The sequence below is a fragment of the Trichomycterus rosablanca genome, chromosome 6 (assembly GCF_030014385.1).
Source record: "Trichomycterus rosablanca isolate fTriRos1 chromosome 6, fTriRos1.hap1, whole genome shotgun sequence".
NCBI lineage: Eukaryota > Metazoa > Chordata > Actinopteri > Siluriformes > Trichomycteridae > Trichomycterus > Trichomycterus rosablanca.
In genome coordinates, this window is record NC_085993.1 from 25,349,871 (window position 1) to 25,376,883 (window position 27,013).

The 27,013-nt window shown below is 37.3% G+C and overlaps 1 protein-coding gene across 2 annotated transcripts in view; it reads left to right on the top strand.

Moving 5' to 3' along the window:
• Window positions 1-17,968: 17,968 nt before the first annotated feature.
• bin1b (bridging integrator 1b) overlaps window positions 17,969-27,013 on the top strand; it is a 51,870-nt gene continuing 42,825 nt past the window's right edge. Inside the window, exon 1 of one of the 2 annotated variants that reach the window (XM_062996768.1) lies at window positions 17,969-18,178. In XM_062996768.1, the coding sequence (XP_062852838.1) occupies window positions 18,098-18,178 (81 nt within the window). In that variant the 5' untranslated portion in view covers window positions 17,969-18,097. Of the gene's footprint in view, window positions 18,179-18,537; window positions 18,619-27,013 lie in introns of those variants that run through there. The other variant, XM_062996769.1, reaches the window with a different exon arrangement.

The following is a 27,013-nucleotide window of genomic DNA, read 5'->3' on the forward strand; positions in this document are numbered from 1 at the left end:
TCATTATGTACCCTTTGTTACCCTGCAACAAATTCCAGTTGGAACAGAGACAATTTGGGGCTAGTAATGAGGTTACAAAAAACTAAATGATGAGATCTTAGGGGGTGTCCAGGTGGCACAGCGTGATAAGTCGCTAGCACACCAGTGCCAAGATTCTGATCTCCCAGGTTTGAGTCTCGGCTCTGCTACCGGTCGGCTGGGCGCCTCTAACAGGCATAATTGGCTAATGCCTGCAGCAGAGAAATTGGCCTCCAGTCTGCTAGGGTGGGAAATGACCGAATTTAACAGAGGCATTGGACTGTGAAAGGAACCTGGTTTCCCAGGGCACTTTCACAGCGGAGGAGCAGCGCAGAGGTCAGGGCTTGGCAAAGCTTATTTACACCTTTGTGACCGCAGCATTAATGCAGAAAAGTATATTAGATTTTAGAGATACATATTTTGTTCTCAGGCTGACATCTTTTCCAGGGAAATTTGGTCACTGTTTCTTTAATTTGCTGTTTGTTACCATAGCTACGCCTCAGCCCACCTACAGCACTGCTAAGCTAGAAAGTTTTCATTCATCAGTAGCCTGTTTTGTTTATACAGTGGTGTTCAAAAAAATAGCAGTGATTCTAAAAAAGTGAATAAAGCGCAAAATCATTATAATAACTTTTATTTCCATAAATGCAAATGCACTGAAAATACTACGCTTTTAATTCTAAATCAGAACATTAACAAAATGTAGCCAGTTTGTGTTAATCCTTTACAGAAAGTTAAGAAAAATGAATATTAGGCTGTTCAAAAATATAGCAGTGCCAGCATTTTTCTTTAAAAACTCAAAAAATGTAAGTATAAACTGAAAAAATTTTTGAGGTTTCACTTTACTTTAAATTACTGAACTAATATTTAGTGGCATAACAATTGTTTCCGGGATCTGTGTTGCATGGAGTCGACCAACTTTTGGCACCTCTGAACAGGTATTCCAGTCCAGGATGATTAGACTACATTCCACAGTTCTTCTGCATTTTTGGGTTTTGCCTCAAAAAAATGTGCTTCAGATATCAGGATTAAAGTCAGGGGATTGGGCTGTTTATTCAAACATCTATTACCTCAATCTTGTTTGTCTGTAACCAACATGTTTTGGGTCATTGTCATGTTGAAACACCCATTTTAAGGACATTTCTTCTTCGACATAGGGCAACATGATCTACTCAAGTATTCTGATATATTTAAACTGATCCATGATCCCTCGTATGCGATAAATAGGCGTAACACCATGGTATGAAAAACATCCCCATATCATCATTTTGTACCACCATGCTTTACTGTCTTCACAGTGTACTCTGGCTTGAATTCAGTGCTTGGGGGTTGTCTGACATACTGTCTACGGCCACTAGACCCAAAAAAAACAATTTTGCTTTCACCAGTCCACAAAATGTTGAGCCATTTCTCTTTGGACCGGTCAATGTGTTCCTTGGCAGATTTGAACCCATTCAGGACACGTCTTTTTCTTAACAACGGGACTTTGCAAGGAGTTCTTGCTAGTAAATTGGCTTCACTTAATCATCTTCTGTACTCACTGGTAACTTCAGATGTTCCTTGATCTTTCTGGAGGTGATTATTGGCTAAGCCTTTGCCATTCTGGCTATTCTTTGATCCAATCAAACAGTAGTTCCACGCTTCCTTCTGCGTCTTTCAGGTTTTGGTCGTCACTTCAAAAAACATGTCACCATGGCTGGAAAAGCCGGGTCATACAACTGATTAATGCACGGTACATTGAACAAATTCAGAATGTGATAGCACACTTTTAACAGCGCTTTCGAAATTTTAGTTAGCTTGAGCCGATTGCAACTTTCATGATAAACACTTAGATGCCTGCTTAAGAATTGGCATCAACAGCTATTGTCCAGACTACATAAACCTGGCTGAAATCATTCAGTGCAAATCTTCAGAATAAGGTTAGTGTGATTTTTCAGATGCTTGCCCTGTAATGCTGAATATCAGGCAACTAAAGCATGTTTAAAATTGTTTTAAAAAATGATGAGGCCAACCTTTTTTTTTTTTTCTTTTTTTTTTTTACCCCTTTTTCTTACCCCTTTTTCTCCCCTTTTAGCGCATCCAATTGTTCAATTAGCATCGTGCTTCCTCTCTGTCTATGCCGAACCCTGCCCTGACGGAGGTGATTGAAGCTAACCCATATCCCCTCCGAAACACGAGCAGCAGCCAGATGCATCTTTGCCACCCACACATTGACGAGTTTTGGCGCCACCCAGCGTTGCATGCGGAGAGACACACCCTAAGGGCACCCTCTCCCATCTCTGTGTAAGCGCCTCCAATCAGCCGAGGCCAACCTTTTTAAAAGTAGATTGCAATGACCTGTCAACTGAAATCAGTAGATTTCAAGCCACGAAAGTATGGGCACCCCTGGTATAGGGCATATACCATATACACTGATAAATAAATGTATCCTCATGGGCTCCAGAATACTTCTGAAAACTGTTGTCACTCAACACAGTCTGCTGCTGCATCAAAAAATGTTTACATTAAACTCTTTTATAAAAGAGCAAGCCATATTTAAGTTCTATAAGGAAATGCAGAGTGTCTCAGTGCAAAAGACAAAAAAACTATCCAGCATCTCTCATGATATGGGGGTGCATCAGTGTTTTGCATTTGTGTGACAGTACTAATGATGCAGACATATATTGGGATTTTAGAGAGACTTGCCAGGAAAACATCATCATAGAAAATATTTTCTTTAAGTCTTTGTCAGTTAAATTAAGTTTCAGGAGAATTAACAAATCCCTTTTCTTTGCATTTTGCATGTTCCAGCATTTACGTAAATGGGATTTGTATTTATGTTGTCTTTGCCAAGGATGATGGCAAATTATGTTTTACCAAAGCTCTACATATAACTACTGACAGTATCATTCCAATTTCTTCTATCATCCCTGATGTATCTCTCACAATACCGCCTGATCACACATTTTACTATAATGGATTTGTGCTAATGAGATCCAAATCTAAACATACAGTACTTTTAAATCTAGAACTGGAGGGGCACATGTATCTATTACATAGAAATACAGGGGCATTTCTTAGTCTTTATATCTGCAAGGCAAACAACACATACCTTCAATGACAAAGGGTTCTCTATCTTAGTAAAAAAAAAAATTTAGGCGGTTTTATAGGTGAAAATACACTGACCTATGCACCTATGTCTAGTTTGAACCTGACTTCTGTTTTCTGTGTCCCAATACTAATGTGAACAAAACTAGCCCTTTCACAAAATGGTTGTACTTTCCACATTTTGAGCATTTCTTCCCTTTTAATGGGCACTGCTCTTGCTCAATATGAGTTTTATTTCTGCAAAATCCACACTAATTTTTCTCACTCTATTTTGATTCGTGCATCTGACATTTTTTTTACAATCCTTCCAAGGAAAAAGTATGGACGACCTTAAAATTAGATCGACCACTATTACCACAATTACGTCACCATGAATAAAGACAATAGTAAAAACAAATGTAAACAAAATCCTGCACCCACCTGTTAACAACCACACCACCCCATGATACAGACCCACCAACTTCTCCATGCTGCTCAGAGGTTAGTGACATTCTTCACTTAATTGCCAATAAATTGTCTTTCGGTACTGGATACCAGAATCTCATTGGTAATCTCAAGTTATTTTATACATAAAGGCTATACATGAAAGCCTGGAGTTCAGGAAAGAGCAATTTGCATCACAATGCATCACAATGATCTGCCGGCAATCTCACTACCCTAATCTCATCTGCTTTTAAAGAAAATTAAAAAAATGAAAGACTATTCAGGCTCTACAAGTACACAGTATGAGAGACAATATAGTTTTCCCTGGTTTTCCCAAGCAAACTCTAAGATCCCGAAAACCTACTGAAGGAAGTCATAAACAACTTAAAATATCACCCATGACTACCAAGCCCATCACTTTCAGTTTTGTTTTTTTTCTTCCTTCCCACACCTATTTACTAAGATATCTTGCAAATCTTCCTTACTAATATGATCTTACTAAACTTTGTAACTTGGAATGTTCGAAGTATTGGCACACACAAAGATTTTGCACTCATCCACTCATCACAAAATAAAATCACCACAGTCACGTTTCCTCTTTATTCCACAACACCAAACAATTAGGTGTATCCATTCTGCTAAATAAAAATATCTCATTTATACAGAACACAACTGATCCATAAAGTTGATTAATTACAATAAACATTAACATCAATAACAATACGATAACCATTGCAAATATTCATGTTCCAAATATCGATGACCCATGCTTTTTTCATACATTTTTACACATCTCCAGTATTTCCAACTCACCAAACATAATTGGTGATTGCTTTAATACAGTCCTTGACCCACATTTAGACAGAATATTTTACTCACACAACACAAGCTGTTTACAAAACAATAAAACAATACATGTCCAGTTTTGGTTGGCATCTTAAAATTCTTCCAAAGAATTCTATATTTACTCACCAGTCCACTGCTCACACTCCAGCATCAACTTTTTACTAAACAGTAATTCAGTTATACATAATATATCAAATCTAAAATATCACCCTATTTAATACCAGTGACCAGTCTTGCACCTGTCTTTTTGTTACATGGAATTTAAAACATACAAACATACAATGTCATATGTAGTTGGTGGTGTCCAAGTACTATTGGTCATGTACTTGGTGGGGGTGGGAATACTTTTGGTCATGTAGTTGGTGGTGTACAAATTGTTTTGGTAATGTAGTTGGTGATGTCAGAATACTATTGGTCATGTACTTGGTGATGTCAGAATACTATTGGTCATGTATTTGGTGGTGGTGGGAATACTTTTGGTCATGTAGTTGGTGGTGTACAAATTGTTTTGGTCATGTAGTTGGTGGAGTCTGAATACTTTTGGTAATGCAGTTGGTGGTGTTCAAATTGTTTTGGACATGTAGTTGGAGGTGTTCGAATACTATTGGTCATGTACTTGGTGATGTCAGAATACTATTGGTCATGTACTTGGTGATGTCAGAATACTATTGGTCATGTATTTGGTGGGGGTGGGAATACTTTTGGTAATGCAATTGAAACCCTTGGTTAAGTATTTGGTGGTGTCCAGATTTTTTTGGTCATGTAGTTTGTGGTATCCCAATACTTTTGGTCATGTAGTTGCTGGTGTCTGAAGTCTTTTAGTCATGTAGTTGGTTGTGTCTGAATACTATGGGTAATCAATGTAGACACAAAAATGATTAACAAAGCATTAACCCTTAGATTAGAACTGTTATGGCTGCTGTGTAGTGTCTGTGTGTTTGTGTTCTTCCTTTTGCCTCCCTGTCCCTAGGTGGAGCCGAGAGAGAGAGAGAGAGGGAGAGAGAGAGAGATAGAGAGAGAGAGAGAGAGAGAGAGAGAGAGAGAAGATTCTAAAGAGAAGTCATGTCTCTATGAGCTCCCAGATTTCTATGTTTTTTTTTTGTTTTGAAATGAGAGAAAATCTGAACCAATCTTAGAAATCCACTTGGATAAAGTGATTTTAAGTAGAAAGTTTAACAATCGGGACAAAAATCGACAAAAATCTGTGAGATATTGATATCAAGTCGACTACAAGAGACTTCACATCCAGACAGAGCAGAGCAGCAGAGTAAGAGAGAAATCACTATAGGAGAAATAACTGCAATCAGAGCAACGTTCATGTCTTTCGGGATCATCACAAACATCTGCAGCACTGTGAGTGATACATTTTTAAAAAGATTGGAGCACAAGAAAGAAAGAAAAATCCATTATTTAAGTCATTAAAACTGCAGGATAAGCTAAAGCTAAAGTGACAGTTGGCAGCTGACATTTGAAATTTGAAATTTCTCAACATTCCGAACCACCAAATATACACATGAGCTCTTCAGAATGAGCCAATCAGAACTGTCACCTATCCCCCCCTGCCCTGTGGAGTGTGTAGCTCCACTCTGCAGTCCAGTCCAGTACTGCCCAGTCATTTACCCTCCCGAACTGAAGAGTGAAACTGCCAAAAAACAGTTTAAGCAAAAGCTCCTGAAGGAAAAGCCAGAAACTCTGTTTGCAGATCTTTGTAAAACTGGTGAAGCCAGCAATCTCATCTTCTATTCAGACTACCCAAGCTCATGGCATAAAGCTCTAATCTCCTGCTACTCATCTGTGAAAAAAGAGGGGATCTGTAACGGATGGAAAGTGAAAATAAAAGACCCTAATGACACTGAGACGGTTATGACCACAGTCAACATATACAAAAACGGAACTGTCATGATACAGGGAAACTTGAGTGAATTTCAGGGCTCATTTAGTAATCTTAGAGAAATTGCAGAGCAAGAAAAGTTAAATGAAAACACTCTGCAGAAAGAAGACCGTGCCCCCCTATACAGTACCACAACAGAGCCCACAGAGCCTCCTGCTCAGGAGCAGAAGAACCAACATGCTTCACTCTACACCTCCATTAACTTGATGAAGGAGCACTTCACACTACTGGAGGTAGAGTTAGTACAGCTTCGAGAGATGGTCCTAAAGCAGCAGCCATTTGAACAACCAAAGAAAGACAAGGAGAACTATCTAAAAGAGCTGGCAGCACTGAGAGAGCAGGTGAGAGAACTACAAAGGGACAGAGAGAAAGACAGAGACAACCACAAGAAGGAGATGTCTACACTAAGAGAGCAGTTGAGACAGAGAGACAACATAGTACAGAGTCTGAGAGAAAAGCTACTCTCCTTTAGTCAGCACCAGACTCTTCTGACAGAGAACTCCACCCAGCTTCAGCACTCACATCTAACTCCCACCAGCTCTCAACAGCTTTCTCCAACTCCAACCACCAGCCCACAACAGCCTCCTCCAACTCCAACCACCAGCCCACAACAGCCTCCTCCAACTCCAACCACTAACTCTCAACAACCTCCTGTCAGCCAACAAGAACATCTAGAGCCCAACATCCAGGATACAAAGAGAGAAAGGAGAATTCCAGATGAGTATGACATTGTCTTGTTAATTGACTCAAATGGGAAATTCATCAATGAGAAAAAACTTTTCCCCAGACACAGAGTGGTTAAGCTCTGGTGCCCAACTACTCAAAAAGCACTGGAGCTACTCACAGAGGCAAAACTAGGATCACCAAGCCACATCATAATCCACACTGGGACAAATGACCTCAGGGCTCAACAAGAGAGAGTGGCTTCATCCCTGAGAGCAGTAATAGAGAAGGCCAGCAATACCTTCACTAATTCAAAGATCATCGTCTCCACCCTGCTGCCTCGCAAAGATTTTCATCCCTACACAATTCAGAAGATCAACACCAGTATCTCCAGGGAATGTGCTCTCCGGCCAAACACTCACCTTGCCCATCACCCGACTCTAGATACTACCTGCCTCTATGACCACGTCCATCTATTCAAAGAGGTAGTTCCTGTTTTTGCAAAAACACTAAAAGACATCACACTGGCCCGCAACTTCAGCACCTTCCAACACAATGCTGGACGAAATCCAAACAACCCACCACCACCAAAACGCACCCCAAGACCTACAGAAGGAGCATCTCCACAAGCCCCCCATCTAATGCGGCAGTACCACATTCCTCATTATCTTCCACAGCCAGGCAGGACGAAGAGACACCATGGGAACACTGGTCCTCCACCAACACCAGCACCAACAGTCACCATGGATACTCACAGTGCATCCTTCTCCCAGGACCCAGCATCAATTGCTCAGAAACTCCAGACCCAGCCTGGAACACTGACCTATGCTCAGGTTGTCAGCAGAGGGGCAAATCCTAATGTGTCTGAACTCAGAGACATACAGCAGATTCTCAGTCACATCTGCACACGTCTGATGGAACATGGTCTGTGATGAGGTAGAGAATCATACAGGCAATGTACATAGATTGACAGATATATTGCCAATGAAGTATGATGAAGGAAAAAAAAAAAAAAAAAAAAAAAAAAAAAAGTGCATAACTAATAATTGTATATAACATATATATAATGATTAATCATTTCAAGATTTCTCTCATTTCCAGATTTAAATGACATACATTTTAGTTCAAACAGAATGGCATCATTTCACATTTCACTTTGGAACATTCAAGGTTTAAACTCTTCTCTGTTTAGTTTAAAAAGCAAAAACCCTGAATTTGTTAATCAGATTAGAGATATTGACATTTTAATATTACAAGAGACATGGTGTAAAGGAGAAGAGCCCACTGGTTGCCCCCCACACTACAGAGAATTGGTGGTCCCTTCTACCAAGTTAAAAGGAGTGACTCAGGGTAGGAACTCAGGGGGGATCCTCATATGGTTTAAATCAGAACTATCACATTTTATTGAAGTAGTAAAAAAGGAGAAAACTATTTGTGGATAAAAATCAACAAACAGACCATTTCAACACCTCAGGACTTATTTATTTGTGCAGTATATATTCCCCCAACAGAATCCCCTTAAAAGAAACTAGTCATTTTCAAACACAAGGCCATGTAATGATCTGCGGGGACCTAAACGCTAGAACGGGAGACCAACCAGACTTCATCAGCACACAGGGTGATCATTTCATAACAGGAGATGATGTTCATTTTCCCACTTACTCCCCCAGGGAAAACTGTGATAACTCAATAAATGCACATGGAAGAAATCTACTGCAGCTCTGTCGAAGCCTGGGTCTGTCCATTGTGAACGGACGGACGCGAGGGGACTCCTTTGGTAAGTTCACATGCAGCTCAGCTCTTGGCAACAGTACAGTAGACTACATCATAACAGACTTGGACCTGACCTTCCTGAGAGCCTTCACAGTCAAGCCACTAACTCCCCTCTCTGACCACAGCCAAATTACAGTATACCTGAACAAACCAACTGTAAATACTAATTGGCAAAAACCCAGCAAACTATATACATTTAAACAACCCCCCAGGTGGGCTCAGGACAGCACTGAAAAATATCTTCACGCAATTAGTAGTCAGCAAATTCAGACACTTCTCGACTTTTTTCTGTCAGACACCTATCCCCAAAATACAGAAGGAGTTGACATGGCTGTGGAAAATTTAAACAGTATTTTTGACCATGCCACTCAAATATCAAAGTTGACAATTAGTAAAAGCAAACCCAAGACCACCCAAGAAAACAAATGGTTTGATCAGGACTGCAAAAACAAGAGAAAAGAGCTAAGAAATATATCCAATCAGAAACATAGGGAACCACATAATCAGGAACTGCGCACAAAATACTGTGAGGCACTTAAAGAATATAAACACATACTTAAAATAAAAAAATACAAATATATACAAAGTCAAATAAATGACCTGGAGAAATCCATTAACTCCAATTCATTCTGGAACCACTGGAAATCACTAAAAAGAACACAAAATTAATGTTTAATCGATTTAACAATTATTAATGGAGATTCATGGAAAACCCATTTTGAAAAATTATACAGTAATCCATCAATGAATGTGAAACAATTAAATATATCTGAAAAACTACAAACATTTGAAACAATAATTAAGAATTACCAAAACCCCCTGGACTTCCCAATTACAGAAGAAGATTTAGAGGACAAACTAAAAAAACTGCAATCCAGGAAAGCCTGTGGCGCAGATGGTATTTTAAATGAAATGTTACAAAACACAAGCTATAAATTCAAATTGGCTATTCTAAAACTATTCAATTTTATTTTAAATGTTGGTCACTTCCCAAGAGTCTGGAATGAAGGACTCATAACTCCTATTTTTAAATCTGGCGACAAATTTGATCCAAACAATTACAGAGGAATCTGTGTAAGCAGTAACCTGGGAAAGGTGTTCTGCAGCATCCTGAACACCAGAGTTACGCAATTTCTAACAGATCATCATCTTCTAAACAAAACTCAGATTGGCTTTTTACAAAATCACAGAACATCAGACCACATTTTCACTCTCCACACACTCATTAATAAATATGTAAACCAAAATAAGAGCAAAATCTTTACCTGCTTTGTGGATTTTCATAAAGCTTTTGATTCAATTTGGCATAATGGATTATTTTATAAACTTATTGAGAATGGTGTGGGGGGTAAAATGTATGACGTCATAAAATCAATGTATTCACAGAGCAAATGTGCAGTAAAAATCGGAATGCTTAGAACTGATTTCTTTCACCAGTCACGAGGAGTAAGACAAGGCTGTAGCCTGAGCCCCACTCTGTTTAATTTATATATTAATGAATTTGCTGAAAAACTGGATCAATCCAGTAACATACCTGGTCTCACTTTAGGTGACACCAGCATTAAATGTCTCCTCTATGCAGATGACCTCGTCTTACTGTCACCTACAAGAGAGGGACTAAAACTAAGTCTAGAACTGTTGGAGAACTTCTGTGAGACATGGGCTTTGAAAATAAACCACCAAAAAACCAAAATTATGGTCTTCCAAAAAAGGTGTAAAAGTCAGGGGAATTATATTTTTACAATTAATAACACACAAATAGAACATACAAAAGCATACACTTATTTGGGCATAACAATAAGCTCCACTGGAAGTTTTGGCTTGGCTGTGAAGGAACTTAAAGAAAAAGCAAGGAGAGCTCTTTTTGCCATTAAGAAATCAATTCAGTTTGAAATACCCATTACAATTTGGCTTAAAATATTTAAATCTGTAATCGAACCCATTGCACTGTATGGTAGTGAGGTGTGGGGGCCCCTAACCCAAAATGATTTTTCTAACTGGGACAAGCACCCAATTGAAACTCTGCACACAGAGTTCTGCAGAAATCTTCTCAGTGTGCAGAGGAAGACCCCCAACACGGCCTGCAGGGCAGAATTGGGACAATACCCACTAATATTCTGCATTCAGAAAAGAGCTCTAAACTTCTGGAAACATATAAAATCCAGTGACCCCCACTCACTCCATTATAAAGCGCTGACATGCCAAGAGCTGAACATGGAAAGGAGTTCCCTAACCTAGCTGGTCCTGAGTCTCAGTGACCTAAAACACACTAACATCACACACACCAATCAGCCTCACCACACACTCGCCCAAAACATTAGACCCAACCAAATTATAACCAAACAAAAAGAAAATTACATTAAATACTGGACTGAGACAATTCAACAACAACACAGACTCCAGTGCTACTCAGCCCTGAACCGAGATTACTCTCTGGCGGCTTACCTGAGAGAAATGAAAGAGAAAAAACTGAGGAAGGTTTTGACGATGTACAGACTCAGTGAGCACAGCCTGGCCATCGAGACCGGGCGGCGCAGACAGAGCTGGACACCCAGAGAGGCCAGGCTGTGCTCTCACTGTGAGCTGGCAGTGGTGGAGACAGAGTGCCCCAAGTACAGCTCTATGAGGAGTCTGTACTATGGGAAGATCAGCAGCATCTCCCCTGAGTTCCTACACTGCAGTAACACACACAAACTGGGAGAGAAGAGAGGACTGATCACACACGCTGCACAATTTGTAGCAGCGTGTCACAATCTGAGGGACAACCAGTGAGGCCGAGCACAAATTATTATTGATTTTTACTGATATTACATGGTTTTTATTTTTATTTATTTTATTAATTTTTCTTTGACCTTCTTTATTGATCACTAATAATCCTGTAAATAACTTTAATTCTAGAGTTGTATTTTTAATCTGTTTTATTAGTTATTTTTTTATTATTATTGTTTTTATATATATGTATCTTATTTTCTCATTTCTATTTACTGTTTATTGTTTACCGCTTTGGCAATAGTGTATCTAATTACATTCATGCCAATAAAGCACCACTGAAGTTAGTGTGGGTTTTGTTTATTATTTTGGCCTTGCTTACCCCTGGAGAGAGAGCTTGGTTTGACTGTATTATTGAATCTATTGTAAATAAATTTGTATTGTGAAGCTCACTATAGTGTGAAACAGGTGTGTGTCATTTTGGTACAGGAGATACTTAAAGACCCTAGGCTGACATGTAACAGAACATATAATTCCATCACTGCCTTTTGCCCAGTGAATCGGACCCACCGCAACCCTGAATAAGATAAAGTGGTGGTAAAACAGACAATTCCTGTTCAAAACTCACTATTCCTGTTTAAACATTTTAATAGAACCATTAGCAGTCAGTATCGTACAAAATGCAAATATATTAAGACACCAAACTTAGAACACAAAATCTTCCTATATGCAGATGACATTTTACTCCTCCTTCAAAACCCTGCCTCTCAGGAGCTCAGTGAATTCCAGCGTGGTACTGTAATAGGATGCCACCTGTGCAACAAGTCCAGTCGTGAAATATCCTCACTACTAAAGATTCCACAGTCAGTGGTATTATAACAGAGTGGAAGCGATTGGGAATGACAGCAACTCAGCCACGAAGTGGTAGGCCATGTAAAATGACAAGTGCTGGGTCATAGTGTGCAGAGGTTGCCAACTTTCTGCAGTCAACCACTACAGACCTCCAAGGCCACCTTCATGTGGCCTTCAGATTAGCTCAAGAACAGTGCACAGAGAGCTTCATGGAATGGGTTTTCATGGCCGAGCAGTTGCATTCAAGCCTTACATCACCAAGCGCAATGTAAAGTGTTGGATGCAGTGGTGTAAAGCACGCCGCCACTGGACTCTAGAGCAGTGGAGACTTGTTCTCTGGAGTAACAAATCACGCTTTTCTGTCTGAAATCCGTTGGACGAGTCTGGGTTTGTCAGTTGCCACTTGTCTGACTGCATTGTGCCAAGTGTAAAGTTTGGTGTGGGGTTGTTTTTCAGGAGTTGGGCTCGGCCCCTTAGTTCCAGTAAAAGGAACTCAATGCTTCAGCATACCAAGAGATTTTGGACAATTTCATGCTCCCGACTTTGTGGGAACAGTTTGGGGATGGCCCCTTTCTGTTCAACATGACTGCGCACCAGTGCACAAAGCAAGGTCCATAAAGACATGGATGAGCGAGTTTGGTGTGAAAGAACTTGACTGGCCTGCAGAGTCCTGACCTCAACCCAATAGAACACCTTTGGGATGAATTAGAGTGGAGACTGCGAGCCAAGAATTCTCGTCCAACATCAGTGTCTTGACCTCACAAATGCGCTTCTGGAAGAATGGTCAAAAATTTCCATAAACACACCCCTAAACCTTGTGGAAAGCCTTCCCAGACGAGTTGAAGCTGTTATAGCTGCAAAGGGTGTGCCGACATCATATTAAACCCTATGGATTAAGAATGGGATGTCACTCAAGTTCATATGAATGTGAAGGCAGATGAGCGAATACTTATATAGTGTATATCATAACTTTTATTAACATGCAAGCAGTCTCAAACCATTCCTAAACTTGCGTTAGAGTTGGAATCAACTTAGTTTAGACTACGGTTAAGATGGCCAAGTTTCTTCTTGGTTGGGTTTGTTTAGGAATCTGTTCATTGTTTTTTTTATTGTTAGTTAGCATTAGCATAGTCTAGCATAGTACAGGGTTTAGCAGAGCCGGTTCTTGTGGGTAGCATTATCCAGGTTAGGGATCTATTCCTTTGTTTTAAGTGTTTAGGTTTGAGGTTAGAATAAGCATTAAGTTAGCAATAAGCATAGGGTCAGTTTGGTTATTTATGCTTAAATAATATGCTCCAGGCATTGGTAAGTATGTTTACAAATATACATATACAAAAATAGTAAAATAGTGTGAAATGAAGTATGAACTGTAGTGTAAAAATTTAACAAATTAAGAAACATAAAGCGCAAGTCTGGCATCAAAACAACTGTACTGTGTCCATGTGTAATGAGTTGCATATATACTGAGGATCAGGTGCATATGCCCTCTGTATTCTGGTGCTATGTTGCAATAAAAAGGCATCAGTCACATCTGGGCTGTGGTGTAAATAACTGGTGACCAAACATATTTTTTGTTATTGTGAAAACTGCAAGCTTCAATTTGCAGCTTGAACTAAGTCTGATGCATAAGATTAGAAGGAACCTGTATTCATGGCAAAAGGTATTTTAATAAAAATTTTTTAAATGAAAACAGTGGTCTGATTATCGTTTTCATGATGTTCAATAGGATAAAGATCTGGACTCCAGGCAGGCCAGTCAAGCAAACAAGCTATGTGTATCCAACTTACAATACTTACAGTTTAGACTCGAAGCTTACAGTTTCTCAAGTTTCATGCACATTCAACAGGGGTTTCTGGCCTTGCCCTTAATAGATTGAAATTTTTCCTGATTTCCTGAATCATTTTACAGTATAATGTATAGCAAATGGTAAGAGACTTAAATTATTTGCATTCTTATGTTGAGCAATGTTCTTTTTAGCAAAACTTCTCTGATGAATCCATGAGAGAAGTTTGCTTGCAAAGACTGAGCCTTTTGGGAATCTTCCTTTTAGTTTTTGAATGTGTGGCAGGCATCAAATTCAAAATTACTTTATATTTACTATATGCAATTGAATAGTCACTATAACATTGTAAATATTTTATTTGTATTTTTGACAGTTAAATTAAGAGTCAAGAAAATTAACAGATTATAGATGACGTTTTTATTGCATTTTACAAAATGTGCTTACTTTTCTTGAAATGTGGTTTGTATGTATAGATATGCACACACATACATTTAGACTACTATTTTTCAATTACTACTATTTTTAATGAACTGTGAAGTCTGAAAAATCATTTAACCTTATTTAGTTTTTTGTGGCATGGCCTCATAAATTCTAGTTAGTAATTATAATTGATTACAGCATGGGACTTTTCTGTAATAAGACACCAGATGTAGCCACAAGCATTACAGTTGGAAAGTCTTGAACTCATTGTATAGATATCAAACAGGATTACACATTTTCAGTCAATAATGTAACTTAACTAAGTAAATTCTGGAAATTCTGAAAAGCTGTACTAATAATCATCCATACATACAAAGTACATGAAATGTTGGCTTAGAATCAATGTTCAAATGTTTAAATGTAATTTAATAACCCACAACAAGCTTGCTATAAGTTACAAGCAGCTGGAAAACAGCTGACACTGTCCACAGGATCACAATAGAAAGAAGTACAATAAAAAAAATCTAATCAAATTGTTATCAAATGCCACCACTATGACCATGAAGAACACTAGTAACACAAGTAAACTTTACACTGCAATGGGCTTATTATTTTTTAAAAATCACTTTCCTATCTACTTAGAATCCAGCCTTCTGTTTTTTACTTTTACACTTTAAGAAAATGAAATTTAATGGCAAAATTATTAAAATAAATAATTCCATAAAATAAGCAAATCAAATTGTAATGGGATAACAAGCTTATGTAAAGTGCCCATTTGTTTGTGTACAGACATTTTGAAGTCCAATAAAATAAGCTATTTCAAATTGTTATCAAATGACACCACTACATTCTTGAACAAGACTTTCTCCTGTGCTGAATATATGAGTTTTAGTCATTTTTACCTTTGGAATTTGTAGTAATTGGATGGTAAACTTATCTGAAGTGTCTCTTCAGTTGTGTAGACAATTTTTAAAATTTTATTTTAAAAAAGCCAATCAAATTGTTATCAAATGACACCGCTACATTCTTAAACAAGACTTACTTGTGTACTGAATATTTGAGTTTAGGACATTTTTACTGTAGGAATTTGGAGTAAGGGGATGGCAAACCTGTGTAAAGTGTCTATTCAGTTGTGTCAAATGTTTTTACTGTGGGATTTTGGAGTAATAAGATTTCAAAATATTTTAAAGTGCCTATTTGGCTCTGTATAGACCTGGGGGTCCAGAATGTTAATTATCTGATCATGGTGATTTATTACTGATCCTGACAATCGGGCTGTTTGAATAATACCTTGTGGTGAGTAAATATAAATGAATAATGTATGTATCCCATTAATCCCATTTTCCACAGTAAAATGTCAGTACATTATGTCAGTACAATGTCAAATGAACATTATAAAGTCAGTAGAAAAGTAAGTATTCTTCAAGTGTCTGGTGGGGTGATTTGATAATAATTTGACATTTGAGTTGCTTATTTTATTGGACTTCAAATTGTGTTCTAAAGTACTGTTTTACACAAATGTACATATGTTTGCTATCCCATTACTCCAAATTCCTACAGTACATTTACATTTACATTTTCAGCATTTAGCAGACGCTCTTATCCAGAGCGACTTACAGAAGTGCTTCCAAAGTGAACATTTCATTTCTCAAGTTTAGGTAAACAACAGTCGAAGAACACAAATCTGCTCAAACCTGTTAGAACCAAAGTGTTGTTTTTTTTTTTGTTTTTTTTTTGGAAATGCAAAAGGATGGAACAAGATTTGAGTAAATACAGTACAGTAAAAGGTCTGCAACTCAAATATTCAGTAGATGAGTAAGTCTTTTCATAATTTTGCCATCCCGTTACTAAAAATTTCTGCAGTAAAAATATCTGAAACTCATAAGATCAGTACATGCATAAATCAAATGTCTGAAACACATTTGTTTAGTACAAGAGTAGGTCTTCTTCAAGACTGTACAGGTGTCATTAAGTAGCAACTTGATTTGCTTATTTTTTTGAACTTCAAAAACTGTTCTGAACACAAGCGAATCAACACTTTACATAAGTTTGTTATCTCGTTACTCCAAGTCCTACAGTAAAATTGTCTTACAATCACAACATAGGTACTAAGTAAGTGTTCCTCATGCTCATGTGGTGTTATTTGATAACAGTATGATTTACTTATTTTATTGGACTTCAAAAAGTGCTCTTAACAAAACCGAATAGACAATTTACGCAAGTTCAGTTACTCAGTCATCCAGTTTCTCCAAATTTCTACAGTACAATTGTCTCCATCACAACATGAGTACAGGAGTATGTGTTCATAATGATAATGGTGGTGGCATTTGATAACAATTACTTTGTTATTGAAAAAAAGTGATCTGTACACAACCGAATAGACACTTGGTTTGCCATCCTATTACTCCAAATTCCTACAGTAAAATTGCCTAAAAAACAACAAAAATAGTACAGAAGCAACAGAAGTTCTTCATCAATATAGTGGGAGCATTTGATAACAATTCAATTTGCTTATTTTATTGAACTTCAAAAAGTAGTATAATTGTCTTATGAGTACAAGACTAAGTGTTCTTTAGAAATATAGTGATGCCATTTGTTAACAATTTAAGTTTCTTGTTTTAATTGACTTCAAATAGTGGTCTAAACACAACCGACACAACACTTTACACAAGTTTGTCATTCCATTACTCCAAATTCCTACCAATTATCCATTTGCATAATTTTACCATGTCATGTCTTATGTTGTCAAAGTATAAACAGAAGGATGTATACATGGATTTTATTGAAATTTGTTTTTTAATAACAGAGAAGGTCTAAATTTTTAACTTTTTATCTTGCTATACACACAGGTTGTAACACACTTTTCTTTCTGATACATTTCTGAGCATTAGAACTCAGTAGGTTATGTATATTAAGCTGTAAAGAGCTGCTTAACTCTTTGTCCATGTAATTAACAACAAACTTTACTCAGACTTTAAGGTGACAATTTGTATATATATATATAAAAAAAAACTTATAATAAACTAAAATTGTAAAACATTTAAGAAATTGTATGTGCATTTAGTCTCAGTAATAACAGAAAATAAGTTGCAGAAATAACTGAAATCCCAAGACTGACATGATATGCGTACCTTATACGTCAATTTATACCTTAACTGTATTTTCACAAAGATTTCTAATACTTTGACCACTACAATAACCCTACTAAACATATGACATAAGAAACATCTTGGGCAATTACTGTTAAACTGGGACAAGTGGTACACTTTAGGTAGAGTACCTGTATTTCTATGTTTAAATAACGTAAATGATTACTAAGTTTACGTTCCTGAGTTTATTATAAGAACCATACAATATCGGCTAATAAATATAGTTCGTACGCCTATGACTTATAATGTTTAAACAACAGTATCACAGTATCTCGAGTGGGAACACCTTTTAAAGGGGCAGTTACTAAGAATAAATTACCGTTCTTCGCGATCCCAGTCATAGAGTAGGGAATTGATCCTGCTGTAGTTTCTCTGAGACGCTTCGCTCGTTCATTTCCGTGATTCTTCTTCAATTTTCTCGGCTACTTTTAGATTTCTAAAGCTGTTTATTTGCCACAGATTTGGGAGACTTAAACGCGTGTCATGGCCGAAATAGCTAAGGGGGTCAACGCCGGAAAACTGGCTAGTAATGTACAGAAGAGGATAAACCGGGCACAAGAGAAGGTAATAGAAAGTAAAAATAAAATATTACTAAATGCTGCCAGATTTAGTCACATTTTATCTTGTTGTTTTTTGCGTATTGAGCTTAACCACAGTCCTAATGAAACTTGTCTGTATGTTCTTCGGTCTGTACGCTGCCTAAATGTCACAGCCACAGAAACTCAGTGGTGTTTACTGTTGCCACAGTAGAAATGGGACAGCGTATGCTATTACTGGAAAAGTCTTTTACACTTTTATATTTACTAAAACGTAATTCTAACGCCTAGTGATCCCGTTTACTTTAATTGATGTTGCTGCAGAGAAACGAAAATTAAAATGGGTAGAACACACTAACCTATGCTGTAAACTAGTTGCAGTGGTGAACAGAGACCGGAAAGTTCTGATCAGGACTTGCTCATGATCAGGGAGAACAAATCTGATATAATGACAAATGCATCTAGTCGGTAAGCGTAATTTCCACCATAAACAGTATGAAATACCGTATGCCAAACTGGTGTGGAGGAGCCATACATTTCGAAGACACATTTCGTTATCAGTACTGATTGTAGTATAAGAAGTCTTGTTGTTGAACATTCGCCAGCGCTTCAGAAACTCTCTACATGTCACGAATTTCTATATTTCTATATAATATATTTAATTTTCGCACGTCACCTCCTTTTGTGCAGGCGTAAAAGTTAATCTTCTGCATTTAAAGTTTGTTACGAGGAAACAGGTGTGAAGAGGGGGGGGGGGGGGTATTTACATATGGTTCTAGAAAGTAACGTTTTCCTAGTCTAAGCCTTTATTCTGCTGTGATGAGTTGTAAAATTACGTTTTTACGTTTATTACTCAAAATTCAACAAAAAACTTTTACATTAAAACATTTTTAAATTAATCTTTAGAATTGGCTGCATATATTGCAAACGGTATAACATCACTGTAATGGGCAAACGTTTAAGGTGTCATGTTCAAGCTCAGTGCTTGTCTGGCTAAAGGTTACACCGTTATGCTACATTTTAGGAAATGATTTCACTCCTGCTTGCAATTTCAATTAGATTTGAATGGAGTATATTTAGTAACCAGTTATTTTGTTTAGCTTCATTCATCTTAAGTAACCACTGTGTTCTGGTCAGGGTCATTGAGTGTCTAGAGTTTATACTCGTGTGCAAACGTGAGCATATCTAGATGTTAATTGAATAGTAAGTTCATTAGGTTGTCTGCAATACACTGATTATTTTGATTGATTTAAAAAAACTAAATTTGTCCTATGACTCCCCTTTTATTTATACAAATTACTTGCATGCTTCTGCTATGAGCTTTAATAACTCAAAATACATTCATATTCTCAACCAAAGACTGCTATTAAACTGTGACATTCCTAAATCATTGCTTAGGTCATGTCACATGGTCAATGTGAGATCAGAATATAAAGAAATAACAGTAGTGATATATCAGGCATCAGATTTACATGGTCATTCTGAAATTAGATACTCATAATGGACTCTGTAGTCATGACTGACTGTCTTAAAGTGAAATGCCCAGTAACCCTTTCAAGCTCTAAATACCCTGTACTCTGCTTCCATTGAACAGATGGTATGTCAATCAAAACTTTATAAACCCTCTTACAGAAATACTCTAAAACACCTGTTCCATAGCAGAATGTCCTTTAACCAGGTGCAGATAGATAGGCTATAAATAGCAGTAAGTTAATCCTCTAGAACCCATCCCCTCTGACAAACTGACAGCTGTAAAAATCTGATGAGGGTTTATGATCTGAGGGTGTATTTTTGAACGTCACTGAACACCAGTTGCCCACAGTTAAACACACATGCACACACAGGATTTAAAGAAAAAAATATTATTGATCTGTTATTTAGAGAGCTTGTAAAAAGTGTCTACAAACTTAATTTCCAGAAAAGTTGGGACATTTTGTAAAATGCAATAAAAAGAAGTATCTGTGATACTGACAAAAGTAGAAAGAACATTGTTTTCACTGATCAGCTTTATTTAACTTTTTAAATAGAAACGCATTTTAAATTGAATGTCTGCAACACACTCAAAAATGTTTGGGCAGGCAAAATAATAGTGGAAAGTTTATAGAATACTAAAGTTACAGGGTTTTAAAACTTACACAATAAATTACACAATAAGCAGGTGAATTGTTAACAGTTGAGGAAATCATGATTAGGCATAAAAGGAGAATTCATCAAAGGTTCAGTCAGTTCAAGCTATGGTGGGTTGTGGCTTACCATTTTGCAGCAAACGTTATGAGAGAATTGTCAGTAAGTTAAAAAAGAACATTTCTCAACACAAGATTTCACCATCTACCATACATACTATTGTGAAAAGATTCAGGAAATCCGGAGAAATCTCAGTCTGTGTAGGACAAGGCGGAAAACCACTGTTAAATGTTTGTGATCTTTGAGCCCTCAGATGGCATTGCACATAAAACTATAATGATATTGTAATAAATATAGCCATATGGGTGGGAGTACTTTAGAAAACCATTGCCACCTAACGCAGTTTGGGGGTGCATCAAGAAATGCAACTCTGTTACGCAAAGAGAAAGCCAAACATCAGTTCTGTACAGAAACAACGCCAAGCTTCCTGGGCTCAAGCTCATCTCAGATTAACTAAAAGACAGTGGAAATGTGTGCTGTTGTCAGAGTACACATTTCAGCTTGTTTTCAGGTAAAAACAGATGTTGAGTTCTCTGTGCCAAACATCATCAAAAGTTGTAAAATGCAACATCTGTTATGGTATGGCAGTGTATCAGTGCCCACAGCATGTATAACATTTATATGTGTAAAAGTACCTTCAGCAGTTGAGCAGCTGATGTCTCAAATCAAGCAAGAGAAATTAAGAAAAATTAATCTCAAATTACCACCATTAATGTATTCAGTTCCCAGACAATTAAAAAAGTCTCTTTAATAGGAAAGCTGATGGAACACAGTGCTAAACATGCCTCTGTCCCAGCTTTTTTGAAGTATGTTGCAGGAATTAAATTTGTTCATATTTACAATAAAGTTGATCATTGAAAACATTGGACTTTTTCTGTCTATTAAATAAAGATTTAACAGAATAAACACACAATAAGCAGGTTAAAAATCACAGAGTCTTCTTTTTATTGCATTTTACAAAATGTCCCAGCTTTTCTGGAAATGGGGCAAGATTTTTAAAGCAAAATAAATTTTTACATTTTTGAAATTACTGCACTTTAATGACCTGGTATTATTAAAATCCAAAAATGGGGACAAAGCAACTGTAGACCTGAAACTGTAGACCACCTTTAAGGATCTGATGGATACATTGGGGACATGTTCAGTACCAAGTGCATACAAAATTGTTATCTGTACACTTGTACAGTTTTGGTCAACCTTATTTGCACCCTTGATTTGTTTGTTTGTTTGTTTACTTTTCAACGTCATGTTTTACACTTTTGGTTACATTCATGACAGGAATGGTAGTTACTCATTACACATGGTTCATAACTTCACAAGGTTATATCGAACACAGTCATGGACAATTTAGGGTCTCCAGTTCACCTCACTTGCATGTCTTTGGACTGTGGGAGGAAACCGGAGCACCCGGAGGAAACCCACGCGGACATGGGGAAAACATGCAAACTCCACACAGAAATGACCCGGACCACCCCACCTGGGGATCGAACCCAGGACCTTCTTGCTGTGAGGTGACAGTGCTACCCACTTAACCCCCGTGCCGCCCCCCCCCCCCCCCCCCCTGATTGTATAGTATAGAAAATCTTTAGAAATAAGTGGATACCAACTTTGTATCATTAGAGTATTTTAATAGCATGTACAAATACATTTAACTAAAATGTTGACCTGTCAACATGCATGCCGTCATTTAAAAAAGGAAAAAAGAGGAATAGTATATGACATGGACAGGATTATAGGAGCATTTCCCTAATACTTGATTACACAACCGTTGGTAGCAATGACAGCCTCCAGACGTATTTTGTAGCCTTCTTTAAGCTTCTTGCACCTGTCTTCTGGTAGTTTCTTTCACTCTTCCACTGCAGTTCTCTCAAGCTCCTAAATGTTTACAGGAAGGGCTTTTAAGAATCCAAGGTTAGACTGATTTTGTTTCAAACTCAATAAAGGGTGCCATTGATCATGTCCTGGCATTGTTTTCAATTTTGTATCCCTTTTTTCTGCCAATGTTTTATTTATGAATTTTTTTTGTGCTTTTCTGTATCAAACATAACAGTTTTACTAAACACTTCATTTAAGAACATATTTGCATGGTGTACTTAATATATAGGGGTGTCATTAATGTTGACCACAAGTGTCTGTTATATTGTTATAATTAAAGTAGATTATTTGTATTATAGTAGTCTTCACTACAAAAACTGCAACATGTCTGTGTAGTTGCAGATAATAGATTATGATTAAATAGCTCTGACGAGCTCTGAAGAGCATGGGGTTTGGCTTGCAGACACATAAGACACATAAGAGTCTTTCTTAACAGGTACTTGGCAAATCCTTATGTATTTCATGAGGTGTCTTTTGACACCTTTTACCTTCTCTGCAGCTCTGTAGCTCATCTTCTTGGCATTGCTGTAACAAAAATATTTTACAATTGATGCTCATTAAAACAAAGCAGAAATAAACAGAAAGTGCAGACAGTTTTATTTGATTACCTTTCTGTTTCTGTTGTTTAAAGGTATTACAGGATAACCTATAGTCTGACAGTGGCGACATAGCAGAGCTGAGATTTGAACTTACAACCTTCCAGCTGGTAATTTCCAGCTCTACCCACTAGGCTACTCCCATCAAATTAATAACATCACATCTTTTTTATAGATTTGATTATGGAAACTATAATTAAAAAAATTAAACGCTGTATTCTAGCAAGCTAAAGTGTTCTCTGTGGTAGCCTGTGTAGTAATATTTTCTCCTAACGCATATGTTATGTCCCAGAAATTGGCCAGCTTTTGTGTCAGTACTATTTATTTTCCTCAAAATGTGAAACTTTGGAAATTGTAGCAATAATTTTTAAAAAGCTTCAAGACATTTCACATTGCATGATTGGGCACATTTATGAACAGCATATATCTTTTAAAGCAGACAATATCCCGAGATAGGCAAAACAGCATATATCTTTTAAAGCAGACAATATCCCGAGATAGGCAAAAAAATGGATTGTAATGTGAAACTCCACACTTTTTGTGATTTCCAAGAGCATCTCCCTAGCAGAGACCATAACTTGTGAAATGTTGGTTGAGATAATGAGGTCTTTAATTCTCAAGGTGTTGACTGGCTTTCTACTCCCTTCAGATTATTGGTGATCCTTTGTCTTCAGTGAGCAGTTCTTAACCTTTCCATAATGATTTCTTTATGCCTTGGCAATAGATACGATGTATGAACTCCTTTGAAGTTTTTGTTTTGGCTGACAACAAGCAACCATTGTCCTAGATCATTTTTGGACTACCTTTGTATTGTTTGTAGTGTCTTTGCCTTTTGTGTAGATTTACCTGCAATTGACCTGCAATATTGATAAACTGGATGGTTTGGTATTTTGTGAATATCTTTGGAATATCATAATTTTTTTTGTCATATTCGTTTATCAACAGATGCTTCGATATAGGCCGCAGCTTTATCTCTTTACTGTATCTTTTTACCATGGTTTGCAGCCATCTGTAGGAAACTAAAATGGAGGAGTTTTAAGAGATTGCTATAACCTTTGATTGCTTAACAATTATTGACTTGGTTTTGTGATTTACACAAATTATAGTATGACTGACATTGTTTCCAGTTTGTAACATTAAATACCATTTAAATAATATTAAAAAACCTGTTTAGAAGGCGCGCACAGCACCACCTGCTGAACCACATTGCTGTCAGTTTGGGACAAACAATACAATCTAAACAATATAAAAAACAGTTTAAGCTAACAGGACTGTGATCAATATTTTTCATGCAATTAATATTTAAAGTCCTGAAGGGAAGACATTTAAAAACTGAAACAGCATCAAGAAGTTAAAATCCTATTATGCACTTACCTGTCAGAGTTTTTAATCACTGTTTTTCTGCTCTGTGCATTTCCTGTGTTCCACATAATGTAGTATAGTTTAGGTTGGTGGAAAACAAAGCATTTTAGAATTAAACACAGTTTAAAAAACTGTGTTTAAGTAATATGTTTTATGCTAATATAGACATTTTACAAGTGCTTGTCCCCATTCAAAAGATGTATAGTGATGTATTGCACCTACAACGTTACAAGCTGGGTTGATAACAAAGCAAAGACTTTCTGAACTCCTGGCTTCATCATATAGCCCCAGAGTCAGCTGTGGTGCATTATCACTAGTAAGTGCTGTCACCCCTAAAATGTGTAGTCCTCTTAAAACTACAATGTCAAGGTTGTTCTATGCTTTTTACCTTTTAAATGTATACATTTAACTACGTCAAAATAAAGCACAAGGCCATGAAGCAAATTTAGTCCATTTTTTTGTTTTGTTCAGAACTGTTTGCCAATAAGTGTACTTTTGCTAAATGTGACTAGACATACCTTTCAGCTGACCTTTCTGAACTATGTACCATTCATGTTTGAATTCCAACTGTCATTTCTGGCTGCTGAAAAGTATCCTGATGACACCACTTCCATATTTTGCAGTGTACATGGTTTTGCATAACTGATGCGTGTTGTTAAATTAATGCCACACAAACTATTTCAAGCCAAAAGTTTCAGTATATTAGATCACAAGACCTGCCATTTATGGCATGACTAAGGTAGAGTAGCTGTAATTTCAGATTTTCTACATTTCTTTATGATGAACTGAATCTACCTCTGAGATGTGTCTTTAAGATGGTTTTGAATCTTGCAAAATGAGTTTCTGTATTTGAACCTGACTTGTTTTAACCAATCCTTTGACTTTATTGTAATTTGTTATTTGGACCAAATTAAATTTACTATATTAAAATGGAAAGAAGGCAAATGCAATTCTCAGAAACTGGTATAGTGGTACCAAAATTTGTTTTGTATGTTTTAGTGTTTTTTTGTTGTCTTTTTATTATGTATTCATGTGTTTGTATGCATTGTAACAATTGTTTTAATGGGTAGCTCACACAAAACACATTCTTCTTGTCCACTTGAACATAATGCAAACTATGTTGATTTCCTGTCCTAATTCAGAGAAAGTTCACTTGTTGTTTGATCAAGCCTTTACTTTCCATTCTTAATCCTTCCTACTTCTCTTTAACCTTTTTCCCTTTTTTATTTGTACTGTTTTACTCTTTACAGTTGTAATTTTACAAGCTGTCTTTGAATGGCCTTCTATACTAAGTCATATGACATCCTGTAGAATTGGAAAAATGTAGAACTGAAACTAACTGAAAAATGAAAGCACTGTTCACACTTTAGACATTAGACATTGCATATAAGGTGACTTCACCCTTTTACAGTTAGAGTTTAAAAAATATACTAGGCCCTTTCTGATTTTTGCAGGTTTGTCACAGACAAAAATTACATTGTGCACTGTGCAATGACAATAACGGCATTCTAAAATTTAGATAATTATGCAAGGTAATAATAGATGAGTAGAACATGAGTTTTCAATGTTCATTTTTTATTTAAAAATTGTGATGTATTAATTGCTTTAATTCAGCCAAATTAGCTTTTGAGCATAAAAGGTCCTTTTAAGGTCATACCACAGCATTGTGATAAGTTCAAGTATTTTGACTAGGTCTTTTAAAAACCATAATTTTTGAGCCATTCAGAGTTGGACATGCTCTTGTGCATAACCCTGCTGTGTTTGGCAACAGTCCTACCCACTTAGCCACCTTTCCGCTCTAGGAAAAAACAGCCTACGGATATATAAATTAGATATAAATGTGCTATATGTAAATTAAGTAAGCAATTTTGTGGTGCTAGTCCACTACCGCTGAGATCCGGGTTTGAATGCCGGCAAGTGCGATCTGCTGTCTGGTTGTCTATACAGACATGATTGGCTATGTCTGTAAGGGGATGGGGATGACAGAAGAATTGGCTCTTTGTTCACAGTGTTCCTTCCTTGTGCCCAGTGTTTGCCAGTTAAATCGGACTTGCCACAACCCTGACCAGGATAAAGAGGTTGATGAGAAAAAAAATGTATGTACCACATTTCACGGACCACATCAACTCGGTGGACAAACACATCAAGTTCACAAGGGAGGATGCAAGCAACAACAGTTTAGCCTTCTTAGACTGTGAAATTGCTATTCAAGATGGGGGACGTTTGAAAGTAAATGTGTACCGCAAACCAACACACACAGACCAGTACTTAAGGTTTGACTCCCATCATCCATTGGAGCACAAACTAGGAGTCATCAGGACACTGCACCACCGGGCGAACAGCATCCCCACAGACCAAGGATAGAGAGAAATCTCATGTCAAGAAGGCCCTGGGGGAATGTGGTAATCCCAACTGGGCATTCGTAAAAGCGGGAAAAATGCCCAAACATGGCTCCAGTGGATCGAAGGGAGGAGAAGGACAACCACGGTCTAAGCGCAAACCAGTGGTGATTCCGTATGTGGCGGGAGTAGCAGACCAATTGAGATGGATATTCTCCAAACACCGTGTTTCAGTTGCTTTCAAACCCCAAAACACGCTACGCCAGAAATTAGTTCACCCTAAGGACCCTAAGTACCTCGACACAAACAGAGTAACGTAGTCTATGCTGTTAGGTGCCGGGAGGGTTGCCGGAAACTGTACATCAGGGAAACTAAACAGCCACTGGCCAAATGGATGGCCCAACATAGAAGATCAACCTCTTCTGGCCAGGACTCTGCCGTTTACACTCACCTGCAAGCCAGCGGCCACTCATTTAATGATGACGATGTGCAGATCCTTGACAAGGA